General features: G+C 39.3%; 1 protein-coding gene across 2 annotated transcripts; it reads left to right on the plus strand.

Moving 5' to 3' along the window:
- Positions 1–9,079: 9,079 nt before the first annotated feature.
- Positions 9,080–22,671, plus strand: NAPG (NSF attachment protein gamma). 2 transcript variants are annotated; one of them, XM_035317597.1, is made up of 13 exons: positions 9,080–9,103; positions 9,135–9,225; positions 10,896–10,963; positions 11,401–11,485; positions 12,079–12,096; positions 12,660–12,690; positions 14,168–14,277; positions 14,363–14,429; positions 15,103–15,173; positions 16,336–16,414; positions 17,171–17,250; positions 18,487–18,616; positions 19,761–22,671. In XM_035317597.1, the coding sequence occupies exons 2-13, from the start codon at positions 9,170–9,172 to the stop codon at positions 19,908–19,910; spliced, it is 945 nt and encodes a 314-aa protein (XP_035173488.1). In that variant the 5' UTR covers positions 9,080–9,103; positions 9,135–9,169; the 3' UTR covers positions 19,911–22,671. The 2 variants fall into 2 exon arrangements, with proteins under 2 accessions (XP_035173488.1, XP_035173489.1); XM_035317598.1 differs by lacking the exons at positions 9,080–9,103; positions 9,135–9,225 and having other exon boundaries at positions 10,925–10,963; positions 12,069–12,096.
- Positions 22,672–23,478: the final 807 nt, after the last annotated feature.

The raw sequence follows: 23,478 nt of genomic DNA on the forward strand, positions 1-23,478 counted from the left end.
AAGGAAGGAAGGAAGGAAGGAAGGAAGGAAGGAAGGAAGGAAGGAAGAAGTAGTTAAGGTAGGAGGTAGAAAGAAAATGCACAGAAGTGGTGCATGTCAATGCTCTGAAATGCTGTGGGAAAGAAAGAGGTATGTAAGAAGCACATCCATCACATGGAAGATCTGGCACACAGAACTGCATGGAAACACTGCCCTGAGTTACCTTTTCTTCCCTGTAAGTGCATCTGTAGTCTTTATTAGTAATGTATGTATGCAAGGGAAGCAGATCTGTAAGTGATTGTTTAGCAGGTTTAGAGACAAGAAAATACTTACAGTTTGCATTTTAAAAGAAAAAGGAATTGGTAATTGATTCACTTCTACAATTCCTGAAAATAAAAATTGAGATCTATCCCCACTTCTCTGAAATCCTTTCCTAAATTAACAGTAAACATATGGAATATGATTTTTACAAGGCAGCTTTGATTGCTCCAGCTTGAAGTTTTCCCACCAGTGCTTTCAGAGAAGATGACATTAAAGGCAATAACATCAAAGACAAGTCAATGTGCTCACTGTCGTTGTTTTTTGACCATGAGAAACAGTTTATTTGCGTATCTGCAGATAGCCCAACTGTAGGCTAACCCAATCTTTCAGATTACTTTCACATAATATTAAACATTGTCTTTTCTTTATAAAACTACCTCTAGGTTCTCTCCCTACATGCATCACTGTAATAAACCACAGATTTCACATACCAAATGGAGTCAGAAAACAAAGTCAAAGATTTTATCAAAATACATCACGCAGGAAGAGAAGGAAGATTATTTGAACTGAATTCAAATATATGGGCTTTTTGTACTCACATGAAATGTAAAGCTTTATTTAAGCATAAGAAAAAATAATACACCTTATGAAGTACTACAGAAAGAAATTGTGTGTTTGTTAAGGTTGTATCTGAATTTCAAGGGAAAATCCTAGATAGGTCATACCTAACTTTTCTGAATGATCCAAGTCAGTTCTCCTCTAAATGTTGGTCACCAACTCAAGCAAGCTGCTTAGGCTGCAGTGGTGGTTTGTAACTACCATCCAAGAGACTAAATATTTCTGATTGCCCATGTTCACATTTGCAACAGTGCAGGTAAATTCTTATGTGCTGGCAAACAAAAATCAAGACTGTGATCTAAAGTATAACAAATAGAAAAGAATAAAAGTGATTCAGTCAAAATCAGCAAGAGCAGATAGGTCGATAAGTGTGTAATAGCCATTCATTTGAAGTGTTCAAATAGTGTGAGCTCAATACATTTGAGAGATCCAACAGACCTTATCAGATATATTGCTTGACATTCCACAGAAAACATATCCTCAAAGCAAAAGCCTGCACAAAGGCATGGAGATACACTTGACGCCTTTTGCTTAGGAAGCTGACTACTTTAAGGACTGGTTTCCTTTATTTTTCTTTGTCCTGATGGTAATTGAGTTGTTCACGTCACTTGCTTTCAACACAGACTGTATTATCACAAGTAACTATTGTTTACCAGTATAATTTATATTTCAGACTAGTTGATAGTATCTGAATGTAACTGGAATGTCATGAAACAGGGTACCATGATACATACAATTAGAAAATGACAGAGAAAGTGAAAAACAAAAAAGAAAATAAAACCAAACTAAAAACACCTTTCCCCCATCCAACCTCATCAACCTCCTCCTCCCCGCACCCTCCAGCCCCCCCCCATGTGGCACCAGGGAATGGGGAATGGGGGCTGTGATCAGTCCCTGACGCTTTGTCTCCACCACTCCCTCACAGTCCCTCTCTGCCCCTGCTCCATGTGGAGTCCTTCCCGGACAGAGCCTGCGGGGGCTGCCCACAGGCAGCAGCTCTTCCAGAACTGCTCCCACATGGCTCCGTACCACGGGGTCCATCCCCCAGGCGCAAACTGCTCCAGCACGGGTCCCCCACGGGCGGCAGCTCCCCCATTTCCCCTGCTCCTCTCCACGGGCTGCAGCTCTGTCCCGGGGCCTGTTCCTGCGGGGGCTCTTCATGGGCCGCAGCCTCCTCCAGGCCACATCCACCTGCTGCACCGGGGGCTCCTCCACGGGCTGCAGCGTGTAGATCTGCTCCATGTGGGACCCATGGGCTGCAGGGGGACAGCCTGCTCCACCAGGGACCTCTCCACATGCCACAGGGGAGCTGCTGCTGCTTGCCTGGAGCACCTCCTGCCCTCCTCTGCACTGACCTTGGGGGCTGCAGGGCTGCTTCTCACTTCTCGCTGTCCCAGCTGCTGTTGTGCGGATTCTTTTTTTTTCCCTTTCTTAAATATGGTCTCACAGATGTGCAAACAACATTGCTTATCGGCTCAGCTCTGGGCAGCAGTGGGTCCCTTTGGAGCTGGCTGAAACTGGCCCTTATCTAACATGGGGCAACTGCTGGATTCTTCTCACAGAGGCTACCTCTGCAGCCCCATGCTACCAAAACCTTGCCATGTAAACCCACTACACACCCTAAAGAAGAAAGTTAAATCTGATGGCTTGTGTTATATAGGTGGGGTACTGAAATACCAGACATCAAGTAATTTTACAGAGACTGTTGGAAAGTCTCTGGCAGAGCAAGGAACTGAACACAGATAGTCTCAGTTCAGCCTCAGAAAAATCCCTGGTCATTCTTTTTGAGAGGTTTACTGGAAGAGAAATACAAACTCCAGTAGAAAAATAGCATGCCATGCCCAATGTCTGCCTATACTTTTAAAGACTTTTTTTTTTTTTTTCTTTTCTGGAGGGAAATTAATAAAAATCTTTAAATACAGACAACAGGCTAGGGCTGAAGCTAGCGGTAATGCACATTATGAACATCATTCCAACCTTTCTCAACAATTTTTTTCAAAGGTTTGTTATGACCAGTGATCAGTGCATGTCAAAGAGTGAATCTAGATGAAGAAGCCTATTGAACTCTTCTTAGAGCTTTTAGTAGTATTCATTACACAGAGGGACTGGAGGGCTTTGATTTTTTTTATAAGGGATGGAAATTTCAAACACTTCAGTGGCTTCAGGGAGATTTTCTCTGGTCCACAGACAATTCTGAAGAAGCTTTTATTACCTTTGTCTAGGGTCTAACATCTAATCTACAGACATAGTCTTTGGGATTAGGGGATTAGGGAGTCTGTAGACCACTCAGGCAAGAGGAATCCTGTTATCAAGTTGTTCAATATTTTAAAAATTATCTTAACACTATATCTGAGAATAAGAATCACCAGCTTTAACAGAGCTAAATGAACTGAAAGGTTCATTTTCTTTGCTTCTGCTGTTTACACTGACAACAATGGAGCTACACTTCTCAGTCAGACAGGCTGTTCATGAACTGAGTTCAGTACCCTAGGAAGCCTTTAACAGCATACACACGTGATGCCAGCCACATAGTTTTTGATAATCAGCTCATTTAAAAAGACTCTTGTAAAAGCACATGGTTTAGGCTGTTGCGGACGCACACTGCAGAAGCATGATAACAGTGTATGTACGTAACAATTCAGAGTGGGAAAATTAGCTTGGAAAATAATAGGCTCTAATACTGTTATCTAATCAGTGGTGTCATGAGGTAGGATGTTCAGATATATGACCAAAGTGATTAATCTCAGAAAGCATTTTATGCCGAGGAATATAATACTGCATGTTTGAGGAATGTGGCAGATGTTATAATTGCACCATGCTATCATGTGGAACAAAACCTAGCAACTGGTGATGCATGCTATGAAAATGAACTTAATTAAGGAGATCATTAGCAGTGCCTCTGTTGGCATCAAAATACTAATATATCTCACTCAGTTCAAAAGAGGAGGAAAACACTGTACAGCAGTTTCTACCCAGGATTACATTCCCGATTCAAAAGCAATCAGCTAGGATGCCAGAGCATGCTCTTCTGAAGCAGACTGTTGTGGGCTAACACCAGCAGGCAGCTAAGCCCACACACCAGTTTTCTCCCCTCTCCCAGTGGGGTGAGGAAGAGAATCAGAAAGGTAAAAATGAGAAGACTCATGGGTCGAGGCAGAGCAAAAGCTGTGCACACAAGCAAAGCAAAAGCAGGAATTCATTCACTGCTTCCCATCAGCACACAGATGTTCAGCCACTTCCAGGAAAGCAGAACTTATGCATTACATTTTCTTGGAAAAACAAATGCCACCACCCTGAAGGACCCCCTCTTTCTTCTTGCCCCCAGCTTTTGTTGCTGAGCATGATGCCACATGGTGGAGGACATCCCTTTGGCCAGCCGGGGCCAGCTGTCCTGGCTGTGTTGTCCCCCAACTCCTGGTGCATCTCCAGCCTGATCGCTGGTGGGGCGGTGTGAGAAACAAAAGAGTCCTTGACTCAGGCACTGCTCAGCAACAACTGAAACATTGATGTGTTACCAGTACTGTTTGGGTCACAAATCTAAAATAGCTCTACACCAGTTACTATTAGGAAAATTAGCCTTATCCCAGCCAAAACCAGTACATAATGAAAAAGATGTTGACAAAAATTAAGCTAAAAACAAGGAATCTCTTATCAGTCCTCTGCAAATCTTGCTTAAGGAATGCAAAGCTATGCAGTGAACAGAAGTGATTAAAAGCCTGGACACACTATTGATTTTACTGGATGTTGTTGATAAGACCATCAGAGAGGAAACCCCCAGGTTTTGTTCCCTCACTTTCCTCTTCATGGATACAGAGTAGAAGCTGGCATCTGGAAGAATCATTTGTCAAAAAAGCTAATCATGCTTTCAAAACTAATGAAAACAGTTGCTTTCCAGCCACTGTTCCAGGATCTATTTCAAACGTTGTTTCAGTGACAGACTGAAGGATACATGTTCATGTCCAGTTATGAATGCCACTGAATTTGGGGAATAATGATACATTTCAAACTCTATTTTCCATGTTACTTTCAGTGAGGCACTGAGTGGGGACTTTGCATCTTGTGGAGAAATTTCTGCTCAGCAATGAAAGACCCATCAGGAGCCACTAACACTGGATGGATCCAAGGAGAGGAAAAAGAGTGAGAGGCTTTCCACCAGGAGAGTCTGATGTGTGAGCCCTCTGTGGAGAACACTTCAAAAAGAAAGGGAGAAGAGGGAAAGGGGAGAGGTTTCCAGAGGTTCTGGAGTGGGAAGGCTGGAGCAGAAAAGCTGTTATGTCTTTAGCAATGTATTCTCTCCTGAAGAATTCACTTCATTACCAGAAAAAGATGCTAAAGCACACATTTAGCATGTAGTACTTAAATTGGCTTAAACAATTCCTGCCCTGACTTTATATTCCTGACTCCCTCTTTGTGCAAATGTGATCACTTGGTAAATTGGACAAGAGAACAGAGCCAGCTAAGAAATGACCTTGCCAAAGAAGTATGAATTTGTTCACCAAGAGACTACAAAAATATTTGGCTGGAACAATTCAGGGTAGCAGTGGTGGCTATGAATACTCTTGAATAATGATGATGGTGAGATAATGAAGCTAGTACTAACACCAAAAGAAATATACACCAAACTATGCTGTAAAAATAGATAAAAGGGTCTCCATACCCTTTCAAAATGCTAACCAAACTGACTTAGATTGACAAGGCCGTGAGTATAAACTTATTATTTTGCAGCAGGGTTCCTTACCTCCTTTTTTCCTAAAGCCAGATCAGTTCTCCCATACAGATTATAACATGGCTATACAGGAAACCACCAGCACGTGTGAAAAGGCAGCACAACATAAGAATTGAATGTAGTGTAACACCAGCAATAACTGGGGTGTAGCACAGCAGGTGCAGTCAGGAACGTGTTTTCCATGGATTTGCATCGCTGTATGTGGAAGCAAAAACCTTGTTTCCCAAGGAAATCATACAATGGATACAATTGCATTCCACGTACCTGTTAATACCCCCCTTAACTTTTGAGGCCACTCACCAAATGCAACTGAACTGTACTAGGTATAAAAACCTAAAAAATAGAAACTATATGTATTTCATGAGAAATACAAAGATAAACACAGTGGATAAAGGTCAGTCACAATGCCACTGAAGGACGACTAGGGTAACATCTACACGTGCTAGGTAATAGGAAGACATTATGAATGCTTCACACTGGGATGCCTTACAGGAGAGCAGAATGCCCTTTTCTTCTCTCATGTTTAAAAAACTGGAAAGCCAATTTGACATTACCTCCTTCTACCAGCTGGGAAATTTATAGTCTCTACTTTGTTGGTTCTCTGTTATCTGATAAAAGGTATTCTCACACTGTAGTCTTCTGTTATTTAATGACAATCAGCAGGGAGAAACAAATCTACAGACAACCAGTATTTTGCTGCCTTAAAAGCTACGTATTTGCTTTCTGCCATATCCATTAAGAGGGGAACTAGTAATGTCTCACAGATCAACAAATTCTACAGAAATAACTCTGAGGACAGGAAAAGAAAAGGTACTGGAGCACTGAGGTGCTGGTACATGGATGGAGTGATCGTAGAACACATTATTTTATATGTAACAGGCCCAAAATGTGTCGGAGTCAATTGTTCATTAGACCACTAGCGTTAGTCGCAGTCTGCCTGTGAGGAGAAATATGCAGATCCCTCTCCCTTCCTCACAGGCAATTTCCTCAGCATGGTACCATAGCTGTTGTTATTGTAGTTATGACTCCAACTCAGACACTAATAAATCACAATGTACAACTTTCCATGTCCTGCTGCCAAATGAGGGTGTCAGACAGTGCTGGGAAATCCAGATCTAGGAAAACTGAAATTTACCTTCCAGATCCAGTGGAGCAAAGATAGGATTGAGCGGCTGATTTAAAATACAGCTCACTGCACTCAGTCCCAACTTTCTGAACAAGCATGTGACGTATTAACAGCAAAGAAAAGTTAGAGTTAATTGGGAAACAGATTTAATTGTGGTCAACTTAATAGTCTCTTACAACTAACAAAAGCTCTCTGAGGGCAGCCCAGAGAGCTGTCCTCAAGATGGGACTGTGGATGGACGCAGCCCTTAAAGTGGTAGATGCTGTCCCCAGCTGCCTGTCTCCATCCTCTTGCCAGAGGTTAGACCCCATGAATACTCACACAGGTGTTTTTTAACCCATTTCAGAAAAACAAACAAACAAACAAACAAACAAACAAACAAAAACTGTGTTAATGTACAGCTTGTTTTTGATAGCATGCCTTTGTTTGATATGGTATACCTGAGCAAGTGTTTAGATGGGAGATAGAAATCCTCCGCAAGGTGCAGTGACAAAATCTGAGGACTGGCTACTGATCGGTGGCTTCTACTGGTACAGCTATTTGCAGAGTTCACACCTGGTAAACAAAAGGCAGAAGACAATACAAAAGCTTGTCATTCTGAATGCCATCACTGTAAAAAATTGTCACATTGTACCTGGGTATTTTTAAATACCAAAGGCCAGTTCACAGGCAGGCAACAGATGCTGTGATATGATCCTTCCCAGATGCAGAATCTCTGGAGGTTCCATGTCTACAAAATAAAAGCTACCCAGGAATATCCTATTTCATTTAATACTAGCCTTGGAAACTTGTCATCTGGTCATTCCAGTAAAAAGTGTAACCAGACAGTGCACATGTGTAGTCTCACAAGGAAGTGAACGGCTCTTTATATTAAAGAGAAAACAGCAGGCCAGGAACAGTACTGCAAACAAACAGAAAACCAGGTCACTCACTGGGATCTTCAGAAGTGATCTCTGAGATTATTCTGCCTGTTAATGCATCAGGCCTATAATTACATTTTCACAGCTGTATTAGAAAGACACTGCAGCAAGGTTATAGTGCCAGATTTATCCTGGCTGCCAGAGGCAAGACAGACACGATGACACAGGATTCTCACCCATCATCCAGTATGTTTTACCTGCTATCTGTGAGCACTTGCCACCTTCTTGCATATGCATTGTGCAGGACTACCTGTTTCCTCCCAGTACTCCCAGTGTACACTCTGTTCTGCTTTTGAAAGTTAAAAAAAACGAAAACCTCTTATTTATCTATATAATAATATATATATATATTTATTATTCCTACTTTGTTCTAGGATACAGAATAATAGTATGTTAAGACTTAGTGGGGATTTTCCACCATCTGCTATAGATAGCCTCTCAAGTGCAGAGCAAGAACCAAAGTTAGAAAATTAAATTTCCATGTCATCAGAGGAGTGTGGGAGATGGTAAAGGAGGGAAAAGCAATTTGGAACCATGAGTCTGATGCTTATGTAGCACAAAACAAACCATGTCGATACTGTTTTTTGTTTGTTTGTTTGTTTTTTTCCCCAGCTAAGGTAGAAGAAATCACAAAGATCTGATTTCTATCAGCAATATGGACTTTGAATGACTCCTATGGTCTGATAAAGTTTTGCAAGTTTAAGCAGTTTTTCACTTTGCTTTCTGCTCTCTTGTTGATAACTATTTATCTTCTTTAGATTAGTGAGAGCCAATACTGACATCCAAGCTTGGAGAATGAACACCTTTCTGGATCCGTTCACTGATCTCCTGTTACTTAACGTTTCGGATCAGGGAATATGGACTGGAAGAAACTGAAAATACGAGCGGTAAGGCAGACTTCAGCACTCTCAGTTACTGAGTATGTAGGTAGTTAATTTGCATGATTGCACAGCTTATGTTAGAAGGTTTGGTGTGCCCAACCTCCACTCGTTTCTTCTGCTTTAGATTTCTGTGCCACCTGGACCAGGGGGCAGCCTCGTACAAAGACCAACTGAGTTAGAGATCTGTCTCCATGGAAAGGCCTCTGGAGGCTTGTCACAGAGGAGGACGTCTGGTCCTTTTCAGCCTTTTGCCTATGAGTTGCACGTTTCTACCAGAAACCATCCTCCCTTTGGAGGCTCTGGGAAAAACACGCCTGCCCTCATTTTTATTTTCTGAAAAGCTTCCAATGGCCTTGGCCAGGACGGGGCTGGGGTCTCCAAGCGCCAACGCGCCCTCCAGCTCCCTGCTGCTAGCAAGGAGCGAGCAGGCCCCCGACCACAGCCCCTACCCTGAGCCCTTCAGCGCCGCCCTCAGGCACCACTAACCGCCCCAACGGCCGTAACGGCCGCACGCCCCGCCCCTGCGGCGGCGGCGCATGCGCAGTGTGGCGGCGGCGGCGGCGGAGCCGTCCCCTCCCGTGGCGGCGCCGTGATCCCAGCGGCGGCCCGTAGCGGCGGCCCGTAGCGGCGGCGCGGGGGCAGGCCGGCCGGCCGCGAGATGGCGGCGCAGAAGATAAACGAGGCCCTGGAGCACATCGCCAAAGCGGAGAAATAGTGAGCGGGCAGCGGGGGCGGCGGGGTGCCGAGGCGCCTGACGGCTCGGCTCGGCTGCCAGGTCTACCTGGCTGTTGTGGCTCGGGGCACCGCGCCGCCTCCTGCCCGAGCCGGGTGCCGCGGAGCGCGCTGCTCGCCCCCGTGCCTCGGGGCTGCCGCCCGCCGGGCGGCTCGGCTCCTCATCCTCACCCCCGGGCCGCGGCCGGGGCGCTTTGGAGGTGTCTTGGGAGTTGTAGTTCTGGCGGCGGCCGTGCGCGGAGCGGAGGCCCAGGGGAGAACTACGCCTCCCAAGATGCCCCTGGCGGAGCGGCTGGTCTCGCGGGGCGACGTGACCTCGGGGGGGTGGGGGGGGGGTTGACATGGCGGCGGGGCCCCCCTCCCCCCCCCAGGGGCTGGTTGTGGCGAATAAAGCTGCTTCACCCCGCCTGCCTTCCTTGGCTTGGGTGTTTCCTGCCTGTTTCCGTTTAGATGGCCTCAAAGACCTGTGCTGACGTGTAACTTAAAGGACTTCGCGTCTACGTGTGGCAGTCTTTTTATCTGTGTTTGAGCACTGAATATAGCCGTTTTGCTCACATCTGCTGTACAGATGCAGTAGAGCTGACTGTTCCAAACATACTGTAACATCATTAATAAATAAATAATGACAGGCAGTCCTGAAATTGAGGATCGAAAGTCGGGGGATAGTGGAGAGATTACCTGACAGTCCCCAAATCAAGGATCGAAAGTAGCGTGATAGCACGGAGATCACTTTGCAGCAACAAATGCGTACCAAGTATTCTTTTCAAATTACCTGATGAAAAATGCCTTTCAGTAGAATTCATTTTAAGCATATCTTGGAAAGCGTCTGACATAAAACACACTAAATTCGTGAACTGTGTGCAGATTAAAGGCTCGTGTATGTTAGTTAAATGAAATTGAGGCTTTTTGTGATAAAAATAATACTGTGATAAAAACAATACAAAATGAAAGCTTGCATTGGATTTGTGTGCTGTGGTAAGCACAAGTAAGATTACAAAACCAACATATGGTCTATACACAATGTTTTTTCTGTGTTGAGCTTGTATTGTATCCAAAATGTCAGTCTACAACAGATACTAAAATGAACTTTAGAGTTACAATTTTTTGTTGTTGTTGTTGTTTTTTCTTTTTTAAATAAGGAAATCATAGTATTGAGTTCAGCATTGCCTGATGACTCACCTCGCTTTGCTATGTATAGTTTTTCCTCATGTTTATATATGTGCAGCACCAATGAAGTGTCATGAGCTGTTGTGGACATACTAATGATAAACTCGTGAGGCTTTGTGTTTGTGTTGGGAGGTAAATTATTTCATTTGTGTATGGAATGGAGAGTCTGACAGTTCATTTTCAAGTAGAAGTATTTTTCTTTTGTTGAGTTCCTACTGCTGTGGAGCTGGGCTTGAGATGACTCTTTAGGGATGAATTTAGAAGCACGTTAGGACAGGGCATGTAACTCAGGAGATCATTGCAGTGCTTTACGCAATGCTAAACGATGTTGGCATTTATTTTTGCAGTTGTGATGCCACTGTGGTATTGGAAAAGGAGTAGTCACTTCAGAGGTCGTCTAAAGTTCTAAATATATATTAAATGCTGCAAAGATAACATATAAAAATACTAGTAATTATTAATAACCCTTTCTTCTTGTATTTTAGTCTGAAAACTGGATTCTTAAAGTGGAAACCAGATTATGACAGTGCAGCTACCGAATATGGGAAGGCAGGTATGTGTGACCACTACCCTACTGACTTTGTATAATCTCTACTGATTAAACCTATATATACATTTATATATAAATATATATATATAAAACTACAGAAATGCATATATATATATATATATATATATATATAGTTTTACAATTAAAATGCAGAATGAGAGAGTTCCTAAATCCATCTGACTGGATTATGTATAACATAGGGTACAGTGATGTTATGCAAGTGTTGACAGTAAATGTTTTCAATGATAACTAAGTGACTAATGAAGCAAGGAGGACTGTCATGGGATTATTATTATTATTTTTTAATTTAACAAGCCCTTCAATTTATCTAAAGAGTCTGTTTAAATCTTTAGGTGATTAAATACTTGAGCAGAAGCAATTAAAAAAAAAAAAAAGTAAAAGGCAAACTGTAAATGAGAACTTTATTTAATTTCTTGCAGCTGTGGCTTTTAAGAATGCTAAGCAGTTTGACCAGGCAAGGGAAGCCTGTTTGCGAGAAGCTGAAGCACATGAAAACAATAAAGCGTATCTTTTCATTGTTTGTCTTTTTTCCAAGAAGCTGACTGTTTGCTACTTAGAATGGTAGAATGGGGTAATGGGTGTTGGTAGAAAATGTTTTTAATATATACATATGTTCATTGTGCGAATCTAAGAAGGTTCTCTGCTAGAAGACTATTCCTGTGTGCTGTAAGTGGAAAAACTAAAAAAAAACTTGTTTTAAATAATATCTGGCACGATAAGGTGCTGGTCAGTGCCTGAGATGCCTAGGTACTACTTCAGAAATTAATATATAAATATTTTTGAATTACTACAAACAAACAGTATGAATTAAATTGAATTGACATTATTGCAATGCTCATGGCAGTATTTAGTAACCAGGAACATGTTTTTAAATAAATAAGATTTTTACAACTTTATATGTGTGATTATACTTTAGCATGTTGCATTTATTTTGTCCTTAGATGCGTGTATTTTTGATACCTTGCGTAAAACAGGTTTTATTTGCATTTATGGGAGTCCTTGTTTTGAAACTAGTAGTTACATAAGATTTTGTACACAAGTTTTCTTCATTATAATTTTATGGATTTTGTCCTTGACTTTGACAATGTTACTTGCAGACTTTTCCATGCTGCCAAGTAAGTACAGGTGCCACCAACTAATCTGAAACAAGTTTTCTGATTTATGGTAGAAGCATGAGCTATCATTTTGATCTCACTGTAGTAAATGGCATGGTTCAAATGATTTCACCATTTCAAAATCAATTTAATGAAAACACAGGCTAGGATGGTCTGAAAACCTGCAATGGCTATCTGAAGAAATGATTTTCAGAATCTTCAGTACCTTTTGATATCAAGTCTTTTTCTTATTTTTTTTATAAATTAGAAATTCTGCACTGTTGAGCTTACAATGAAATTTAAATAATACTTCAAAGCAAGCGGGTAATGACAATTCAAATATTACCTGTGGTCAGATCATGAGAACAGATTTTTATTGGGGAGATGAGAAGGTGTGGTTGAAATACTTTATTTGTGGAAGATAACCTCACACATGTATTGTCTCATCACATAACTTCTAACACTTGAAATATCTTCAAATTATTAACAGTGAAGTGGTAGCTGATGCAGGTTAACATTTGCTGTATACTTACAGCTTGCTGAAATACACCATATCTAACTAAATTGTAAATTTTTCTCTGCAGAGCTTATGAACAAGCTGGCATGATGCTAAAGGTATTTTCATTTACTAGATCTTATTTAAAAGTTCCCTTTTATAGTGAATAGATAGTTTTATCTTACCCAACCATTTTAAAGATATATGCGAACAAACTGCATGTTACAGTGCCGTTCTTCTGTTGACTTACAGTCCCCACCAATACCCTCAAGTAGTTCAGGGAACCTGCATATTTAATTGGAAACAGTTTTTTGTTTTCCTTTTGTAGAAAGAAAGGTGAGGGCCTCTTGTCAAAGGGTGACTGAAGACTGGTGCTTCTGCTCTAAACTACCAGAAATTCTTGCCCTAAATGGGGAAGCAACTAATTGCCCCATGGATGGGCAGTAGATTGAAGTAAGAGAAATAAAAGCTCATATTCTAGCGCTGTTACAGCTTCTTTACACTTGACCAAATACTAATTTTACTGATGATATCAGTTAAAGCACAGTCCTGAAAAGAGGGGTAGTAGAATCAGGTTATCTCACAGGAACAAAGTGATGTGGGTCTCTTTATTTCTGAAAGAAAAATAAGAATGTCTGTCAGAATTTGGAAGCTGTAGTATGAGAAGGCAGTCTTGTTTTACCTGTTTGTTCCATTGGTACTTGTATTATGGGGCAGTGGAATAGCATTTTTGCTTGAAATATTTTATTTATTTGTGAAAGAAAAAAGATTTCTACTTACTTGACAGGGGTAATATATATATCACGTAATGGTTAAATGCATATTTTCTAAATTATATTAGTTTAGTTATCTATTCCCTCAGCCATGCTGCATGTGTTGTGTGGCCTTTCAGTGAGTTGTGGGTGACACCTCCAAATTTCATGGGACAGGTTATTGTTAGCCTTCTAATCATGAGTATTCACTGCTGTAATCTGATTGCTTATGAGAATCCTGACTGTGACCTTTTGTATGAGTGTGTATTAGTGAGTCAGTAGTTTTATAGATCACTGGGTGATATCATTTGGGCATCACTAAATCAGTGCATATTAAGTTTGGTGCTTAGAAGTGATTTTGGAGTTTGTATTCAGCCTTCAAATCTATTCAAGACTGTAAATACGAATTAGAATCTTAGTCTGATGATCAAATCCAGTCTGACAGGAAGGTTGGTATTTGTGTGGACTGCTGCTTAGTTGCTCTCTAGCTGCTTGTTGAATCAGATTTTAAAGATGGAAAGACTGAAATCAAAGACTGAGAGTGAGAAAATTTAGTTTTAAGTTGGACTGAAATCTTCAGAGGGAGTGAACTTGTTGGTCTGACTCTGGCTGTGAGAAGGCTGCCTGCTATGCCCCCCTTTCTATGGTTATTCAGTGAGTTTAAACTCTACTAAACTTGTTCTTCACACATATGTGGCAGTGCAGAAGGTGCATTTCTGTATTACTGTGTGTTCTGTCACTTTTTTTATAAGCTGAAACCTCTAAATATATATTGTTACAGTTTGTTTTGCGTTGTTCCATTTGCTTCATAAGCACAGCTCCTGATGGCAGTTTCCCTCTGCAGGAGATGCAGAGACTCCCTGAAGCTGTCCAGCTAATTGAGAAAGCCAGTATGATGTACCTGGAGAATGGGACACCAGATACAGCAGCTATTGCACTGGAACGGGCTGGAAAGTAAGCCTGTGGGGCAATGTCTTTGGTTTTCTCCCTGTCTTTTTGCTGCTTTCATCTGAAGGGAAATTACTTATGTTTATCACAGGTTAATAGAAAATGTGAGTCCAGAGAAGGCTGTACAGCTCTATCAGCAAGCAGCATCAGTGTTTGAAGTAAGCTTTACTTTTTTTCTTCTTTCACCAGCAAAGAACTTTCCAATCCCAGAAAGAAAAATGACTTGGATGAATTGCTGTTTAGGATCAGCTGTAAAGCTAAGAAAACGCCCATGGATGGCCTTCAAATTATTTTTCCCTCCTTTTGTATCAGTGGCTGAGTAATGAAGGTGAAGGGTTTTTGTGCTGTAGAGAAGGAGATTATAAAAGTGAGGGGTCAGTTCTTTTCTCAGTTTCAGACTTGACAAAATCTGAGTCCTATATGTTTTCATTTTCTGCTTCTTGATCTGTCCAGAGCGTAGGGAATATGGCTTCTGTTGAGTCCTGGAATCTAAAGCGGTTTGAAATCCTTGAAGGCACAGAATGAAGAGTTTGCTTAAAGCTCCACCAATCCCAGAAGCCTTTTAATTACTGTCTTTGGCATATTTCTCTATAGGTGGTTGTCCTATGTATGTCTGCAAGGCTGTGTTGATGTTGCTTTACTCTCTAGATACATACAGGAGGTGGCTGTGGGACTTGGCTACACCAATACTCTTCATGTTTCACTTGAGTTTGGGAACTGTTATAGCAGAATAATTGTTTTGGGGTACAGACAACATATTTAGTTTGTCTATTAGTCTTAATCCTACGCAAATGGAATATGGACATATGAATTCTCTTTGGTCTTTTCTAGAATGAAGAACGTTTACGGCAAGCATTAGAAATGTTAGGGAAGGCTTCAAGACTTCTAGTCCGAGGACGCAGGTATAGCTTTATAACTGTTAGTATTTATAACTATTCTTAAATGTAGTTGAATCTTTAACAGTGAGTTTGTTTTGGTTTGGTTTTTGTTGTTGTTGCTGGGTTTATATACCATTATTTATGGTTCTTCTTTGAGACGCACTTCAAACTTGAATGCAGTTTCTGTGGAGTATAAGACTACCATGTTCATCCAGGAGTCACCTGTTCTGGGATAGGAGAATGTGAGCTTTAAGGCTTTGTTTCCTTTGTGTTTACTGAGCAGCTATAAAGGGCCTACATCAGCTTTCCCTAATTGCTAAACTACTTTAGGATTTTTTTTCTTACAGCATTTATGTTTAAAAAGTATTTGGAAATCTTTTACTGGTATCTAATATAAAACAGGGAAATTAAGTTATGAAACTGAGGAAAGAAATCTGTTGTCAGTGTTCTGATTCTGGACTTCTAAGAAGTGTGTATCTTGGTTTCTCAATGGCAACTTATTTTAAGTACTTATTATGGGCACCAAACTTGACCTGCAGTTCAGCTTAGACTTGCTTTACTGAAACATATGGTTTCTTCGTCTGCATCTGTGTTTCTGGCTACTTTTAAGAAGCTTTATTTTGTTGCGTAATTTTGGTCAGAAAAATAAATTTATAAATTAATGTCAAAATCGTTCTGTGAAAGAGCAAGTCATCATAGCTGCAGAACATCTGAAACATGGCTGCTCTGCTACTTTATAGTTCCCGTGCTATCACTCCTTTGCAGAAGTTTAATATAGTAGTTAAAAGGAGTATTCAAACTGGAAACCAGCTACTATGTTTTTTCATTGTTTGTTGACGTCAGATATACTGATTGCTTATAGTGACTTCATGACATGTAGAAATCTGTTAGAGGAAATTACGAGGTATTCATCTTGTATGATGTTGTGAAAAGTTTTGTCTGAATACCAGAGGTGTTCTTGGTCTGCATGTATGCGAAATGTATTGTTGACTATATATATATGTATGTTTACACACTCTTAATAAGATCTGCTGCTGCTTTTTGTTTTGTCACTTTTTACTGAGGAAAGCTTTGTGGGTATATTAGTTAAACAGCTCAAAATGAGCCTTGGGTTTATTATGCTTGTTTGCTGGTATTGATACACATAACTGAGTGGTGGTTTTTTTTGCTTGTTTGTTTGTTTTAGATTAGATGAGGCTGCATTGTCTCTTCAAAAGGAAAAAAGTCTTTATAAGGAAATTGAAAATTATCCAACGTGCTATAAGGTAAAAATCTAAGTTACAATTTCTGGTAGTGCATTTCAAGCCTTTCTGGGGAACTAATGTAAGCTAGTTGCTGAGTTCTGTCTGACAATATGCACCTCTTGACAGAGGTATCTTTCTTGTTAAATAATTAGAATGTGTGGTTGTTCATGCTTCCCCAACCTGTATTTTTCACTACTGCAATGTTGAAGATGCTATTATGTGTGGGAGCTATCAAAACCACTGAACTATACTGATTTATGGATGGGCCTTCAAATTGATTTGGATAAGCCCAATCTTCTGTTTTAGAAGCTGAATTAATTTATTTTGAAATGAGAATGGAGAGAAAGAGAATCACGGACATATTCTACTGTATTTTTAATAGGATTGTCTTCTGGTCTGTGTTTAGCTTGATGTTATTTCTTCAGTATTCTTAGTAGAAATAGTTGTTTTTGGTTCTAAATAAGGATTTATGATAGTTTGTTTTCGGTTTGTAGTCAGCATGACCTGTATGACAAACCACAAAAAGAAAAACATTATCTAGTTTTGTGCAACAGTTCATTATAACATTAGAGGAGATAACCTAGTTTATACCAGCTGATGATCTGGCTTACTGCTTTTTCATGATGTCGTTCTGACTCTCTTGTTCCAGTATCTTAGAATCATTGAAGACTCCTAATGATCTTTTCTCACTAATTATTAGCAGTCTATTATCTTTCTCATATTTTACTGTTTTTTTTTCTAACAAATTATCAGTTTCTTTTTTTTGTTTTTGTTCAGAAAACTATTGCTCAAGTCTTAGTTCATCTTCACAGAAATGATTACGTTGCTGCAGAAAGATGTGTGAGGGAAAGTTATAGGTAAGTCTGCTTCATGTTTTATAATTTTAAGCTGAATGTTTCGGTAATGGTGATTTATTCTTATGAAAGAGCAAGGGAAATGCTCCCTGACATTAAGTTTTAAACCTGTAAGTCTATTGACTTACAGTACAATAGCATTCTTTGTTAGATAGCCACCTATCAGGAATATTTTTTTGCTCTTAACAGGTTCAGCAGTAATTACCATTGTGATACTTGTAAGTGAATATACAATAAAAAATTAGTTGTAAGTAAATACTTATGTACAACAGGTGAAATTAGATTAAAATTAGAAGTTTTTTTCAATTTTTTCCTGAGCAGAATACTGTTACAGCTGGAATTCTTGCCTTACTGATAGCCTTTGGCATGTCTCATTTTCAATCAAAACAGATGTGGATTACCTATTTGTAAATAAATGTTCAGGATTAAAAGTGGGGATTTCTGGATGTCCCTGATTTTTTTTTTTTTTTTTCAGAATCTTTTTGCCATGTCATGTGTTGAGCCCCTTACAAAGTTGTATTTGTAAATTTTCATTACCACATTTTGTTAGTTTGAGGGTGGAAATGTTGAATGCAATCTCAAAATGCTCAGTAGCAGCATCCATGTCTAATCAATTAAACTGTCTGGTATGGTGATTAGATCGAGGGAAAGATTAATCTAAATGTTTTTGTTGAAGAAAGTTCTGTAGCATGTAGCTTCTCGTTGTCCTGGTACAGAATGTCTTGCTCTTGTTATACGTTAGAAGAAGAAAAGCAGGATTTCTCTTTTTCACATTTTTTTACTATATGTTTTAAGTGAAATGACATGAACATGTGTAAGTTGAATAGTTACTTTATTTTTAGAAATAAGCTGTTAAGATCCGTCTTTAAACATTGTGGTCATATTTTCTAAGTCTTCAGTTTGTATGTTATGTAGAAACTTGTTACGTTTTTTTTCTGTATGTAAAATGGAAGACGAGTTTATTGACTAGTCAGGAAAAATCAAAAAATTCTAATCTCTTTTTGACTTGGCTGTGATTGTGGTCTAATTCTCAGCAAACTAATACTGCTGAAAGTTGAAGTTTATGGATATGACCCATGTACCTGGAAAAATCAGCATTAGACAGTTTGATGAAGTAGTTCATCAGATTCTCATCAGCTGCCTGCTCTTCTGATTAGTAATCAGCAGCATTTAAAGATAGAAGAGCTGAGCATCAAGTAGATTGCTGAAATGTCTAAATGAACTCTTAATTTCCTCCAGTATACCAGGATTTAATGGAAGTGAAGACTGTGCAGCACTAGAGCAGCTTTTAGAAGGGTATGACCAGCAAGATCAGGATCAAGTTTCGGAAGTCTGTAACTTACCACTCTTCAAATATATGGACAATGATGTAAGTGGGTAGTTCTTATGATTTTTTTTATATTTTTTTTAGGGTGATTTTTCTCTAATAGAGGAAAATAAGGAAAGCAGGGTCCATACATTTATTGCGACTTGCTCTTTCATCCTACATTGTGCCTGCAAAATTCTTTTTTTCTTTTTTTGACTTTGCTGCCTGCCTCTGTAAAGTCCCACACTGTTGTTCTGTGCTGATGGTGGGAAGGCTTAGATGGAAGAGCAAGTTGTTATCAATATGCTGAGTGTTTAAAGAGTTGTCCAAAATACAGTTCGCTTTTGCTCCATTAGTTACGGGGCCAGAACACTTTGTTGCTAGTGGTTTATCTCAGAAATACCATGTTGCTGCCCGCATAAACATTAGAGAATGAATGTGATGTCTACAAGTTGGCCTTTTGGGTACCTTTTTTCAACTCTTACTCTCTAATTTGTGAGAGGCTTTTTTCATTTTAAGAAAGTAGTCCGTATGGTTGTCTTTTTTTTTTTTTTTAATTGTAAATTTGTAGGCAGACGGTATAAGGAAAGAAAAGACATGACATGCCAAACTTTGTAACACTGTTGACTAATATTACTTTATTACGACGCTGAATAGTAAAAAGCAAGGTACTAATTATACAGAAAAACACTTGCAAGGCTTAAATGAGCACTAACAAGATAATCTGTGGAGTGGTGCACACTGAAAATATTGGTGGTGTTTTTTTATTTCCTCCTGAAAAGCTTGAACAGCTGAAGCTGTAGAATCCAAGGCCAGCTAGGATGGGTCTTTGAGCAACCTTGTGTAGCAGAAGGTGTCCCTGCCCATGGCCTATGGCAGGGAGGTTGGAACTAGATGATCTTAAGGTCCCTTGCAACCCAAACCATCCTATGATGATTCTATAATCGTTTGGCAAAATTCCTGTATAATACACAGTAATGATACAGATATCTTTTCTCATTTCTCAAAGTGTTGGAGATTGAAAAATGAACCAACATTACACTTATTCTAAATTGTGTGAAGTGTAGTCTGAGAGCAGCATCAGTCTGTTTTCTGTACCGAATGTGACTTCTTTGTTAATTGTGAACTTTAGTCAATTCTGCGCAGTATAATTTAACAAGACTATTTTGTGATAGTAAAGAAAGTAAACTTACCTTTTTCTTATCAGTATGCCAAGCTTGGTCTTACCTTGGTGGTGCCAGGAGGTGGGATCAAGAAGAAATCTTCAAACACTGCACAAGACAAGACAAGAGGACCAGCCACGGTGGGCTCTCATGCCGATGAGGAAGAGGATGAATATTCTGGTGGACTTTGCTAGCTGCAGATACATGTTATCTTAAATACCTAACTTGTTTGTGATGTTGAGCATATCCAAAGGTACCAGATTTACCAGAGCTTCATTGCAATTGTGATATGGGAATGCTAATATTAGCTTGGCAGCTTTTGGGTACAACAAAAACGGGAGTAAGAGCATGATTGTACCTTTCATCTTGAAACACCTTTGGATTTCATTTCTTACCTGGTAGGAGCTTCTTCAGGGCCCTGCCTGCAGTTGATGGGGAAAAATTCGAGAGAAGTTTTTACTAAAAGCACAGTTTAAAAAAGAAACCAAAACTCTGAAGAGAAGCACTGGGGTTAGGGAGAGTGGCACAAAATTCCAAATGCTGGATTTCAATACCTGACACTTTTTTGCCCCCAATAATATGTTTGTGATTGTTTTCTGAGTTAAATGTAAGGTCATTAAATGAACATCGTCCAGATGTTCATCTCCTTTTTAACATTATTTAAGGAAGACCATGGCACAGAGGGATTTTCCACTAGTGTAATCACTAGGGGGAACATTCAGTTTATTTTAACACGTTTTTATCTCACTGTGGAATATTACTTTAGTATCTTACTCTTTGCAAGGAGTATCCATGTGGTTGTAGAAAACACTAAGACAGCTACTGTGGAGAAGTTTTGCAAGGTTATAGGCATAGGTGTGCACATCTTTCATCTTATATTAACCTGAAGTCTTTTGAAATAAGTGAGTGCGTTGTGTTTGTAATGCACACCTTGGGAATGGAAGGAGTGGACAACCTTTCTAGTACTGTTTCCGAAGCATGCCACAATCAAAAACAAAAATGAAGGTAGCAGTTAATGTGTGTTAAATATAAAGCTCAGGAGGCAGTATTTAGCAAAACTTAGGTGGAATGTTTCAGTGGTGTGATGGAACTTAGGAGTGTTTCAGATGTTCACTTCCTAATCAATACTCTAGTTTGCAAAGACGTTTCATTCTTTCATGTTCTCAAAGCATAGAACAGCTACCTTTTACAAATGGCATTTTTCAAACTAGCTCAAACCCCAAATAACCAAATTTTAAAGCATCTTCTCCACTTCTATTTGATTACAAGTTGTCACGTCTTTCACAATTTTCTTTAGTGTCTAAATTAATTTGACCATTTTATGCTTAAAAGTTGACAACCCTAGAAGACGGCTCTGTGGTCTGTTTTTTTCAGGAGAACCTAATCAAGATCGGCACTAAGGTGATGTCCAAAGCTCAATAAACAGTAGACCAAAAGCATAGGGTTAAGTGTCAATACAGTTTCTGCCTCATCAAGGAATTGGATGGCTTCAAAAATACCAAATGTGTCAGATGTAATTGCAGTTAAGGTAGACTTTGAGGACTAATATTCACTGTGCTTGGGGTGAAAAGCACTGACTAGCATAGCAATGGGTGCACAAGCTACACTATGATTGTAGGCAGGACTGCGTTAAAAGTAATGTAATTCAATTTCATAGATATTCAGAAAAAGTTTTTTCTTTTTATTATGCAATAAGCTTGGATTACAAAGCAGTTTGAGAGCTTTTTAAAGCTGTTTAAACCTGTTGTTCTGTACTGTCTAATAGATAATTTCTCTCTGATATTAAGGATGTATATAAAAGTTTTTGTACTACTAAAAAATAGCCTAAATGAAATTTTAGAAAGTGAGTTGCTTTTCTCTCAGAATAATTACTAATATACATGAAAGTTTGTTTTTGAAGATTTTCCTATAACTCTTCTTTCTTCACGACTGAGGAAACTGAAGTGAGGTGTTCCACCTTCTGCCTTCTGGATTTGTTCATGAAGGTCACCATGCACTTTTTATGGGGAGTTTTTATTACTTTTTTTTTTTTTTTAAGCACATTTAGAAGCACTGGGAACACTAAGTGATTTTCCCTGCTTTTCCCTGCTGCTTCTATTTCTGAAATTACTTTTGGTGAATGATCCCAAGGAGTTTACTACGTTGTGTGTGCAAACAGTAACATGTATCTGAAAAGACAAGCAAGCAGGTCTGTCTGCATGAAAGAACTTGATAAAATTTATATATTAGGATGCTTTTTCATGGAAAAAAATATGCAAGACTGTCTCTTACCCACTCCCTCAGCTTTTTTTTTTTCTTTTTAGCTTGTGCCAAGTACAGAAAATCTGGGACAAAAGTAATTTATACCAAACATGTTAAGCTGCCATTGAATTTAAAGAGGTTTCTCTGAATCTTAGGAACAGAATCTTAATCTTTAATTGCAATGTTGCTGCAAAGACCAAATCTGCAGAAATGGAAGTGTCTGAAAATAAGATGGTCTATTTTATATAACTTATTCTCCTATTTTGGGCAATGAAAGTGTAATAGGAATATTATCTGCCTTTTAGTAAATGTTTAACTATAGAATATGCTCTGTATGTTATGTATAAGTGTTTGTTTCTATCTTTCAAAGCAATTTGCACACTTCTGTAAATACCCTTTAAGTGATTTAAAGTGAAAAATACACTGTTTTCAGCAAGGAAGTTTCCAAAACTAATGTTGGCTGTAAGAAAAATAAAGTTGCATGAAGACTGAGCAATGATCAGTGTAATGTATATGACATTAGATGATTTCTAAATTATCTGTAACCTATGGCTGAGTATGCCCAAGTGCGGTGTGAAATCTGTGCTTTATTTGTTCTTTTCCCAAACCTGTGATGTATTAGATTATGAAGTGTGTTTGTAGCAGCTCTACAGATGCTGCCTCTGAGAAGAGGCTGTATTTCACCATCATGAAAAATAAAACTTGAAACTAACATATTTGTGCTAGCTTTTCCTGTTGTTGATCAAGTCCTGCTTAGCGCTGCCATTTGAGAATGAATGTTTTTTTTTGTAATCTCAAACAGATTTCATATGACCATTTGTCTGAGATTCTCGTTGCCAGGCAGTGCGGCTAGACTATGCTATCAAGGACCTAAGTCTTGGGAACGTGCTGGCTCAGTTTTGGGCATTACAAGTCAGTGCAGTCCAGTCTTTGCAGCCTGTTCATTGGGCATTTCCTTACCGCCCGTTTAATTTTATCCTGTGTTTTTTGTTTTTCTAACTGACCTTTCAGTACCTCTCTGCTGGCTTTCATTATCAAGGAAGTGGCATTTATTAGGCAATTCTGTCCAGTCAGAATAAAAACTATGTATGTTTTGTCTCTGTGCTGATATGTAGCATCTTGGTTGATGTCACTTCACTTCCTAATGGCTTGTATTCAGAAAACAACATTGTTATAGTGGGAGATTGTCAGACTGGAATCTCTTCATCTTTAACAAAGAGAGAGAGAAAAATAATTAATTCTCCAAGTTCTCAATCTTCTTTAATTTCAGCTAGGCATAGTTATGTTTTAGCAAAATGATTGTCTTTCTAGTGACAGGGGAAGACGTGCAGATAATTAGATCTTCAGAGATAATGCGCTCATCTCCACATTTAGGCTGGTTAAATGTATAGCAAATGCTTGAAGTTTTCTGGAAGAATACACCAATATGCTCCAAGATTTACATGAATATGCTGAAATCTAGAAAGGACTGGGAATATTGATGGGAGCACCACAGACATGAAAAAAGTCCCTGCATCAAAC

The sequence above is a fragment of the Oxyura jamaicensis genome, chromosome 2 (assembly GCF_011077185.1).
Source record: "Oxyura jamaicensis isolate SHBP4307 breed ruddy duck chromosome 2, BPBGC_Ojam_1.0, whole genome shotgun sequence".
Classification (NCBI taxonomy): domain Eukaryota; kingdom Metazoa; phylum Chordata; class Aves; order Anseriformes; family Anatidae; genus Oxyura; species Oxyura jamaicensis.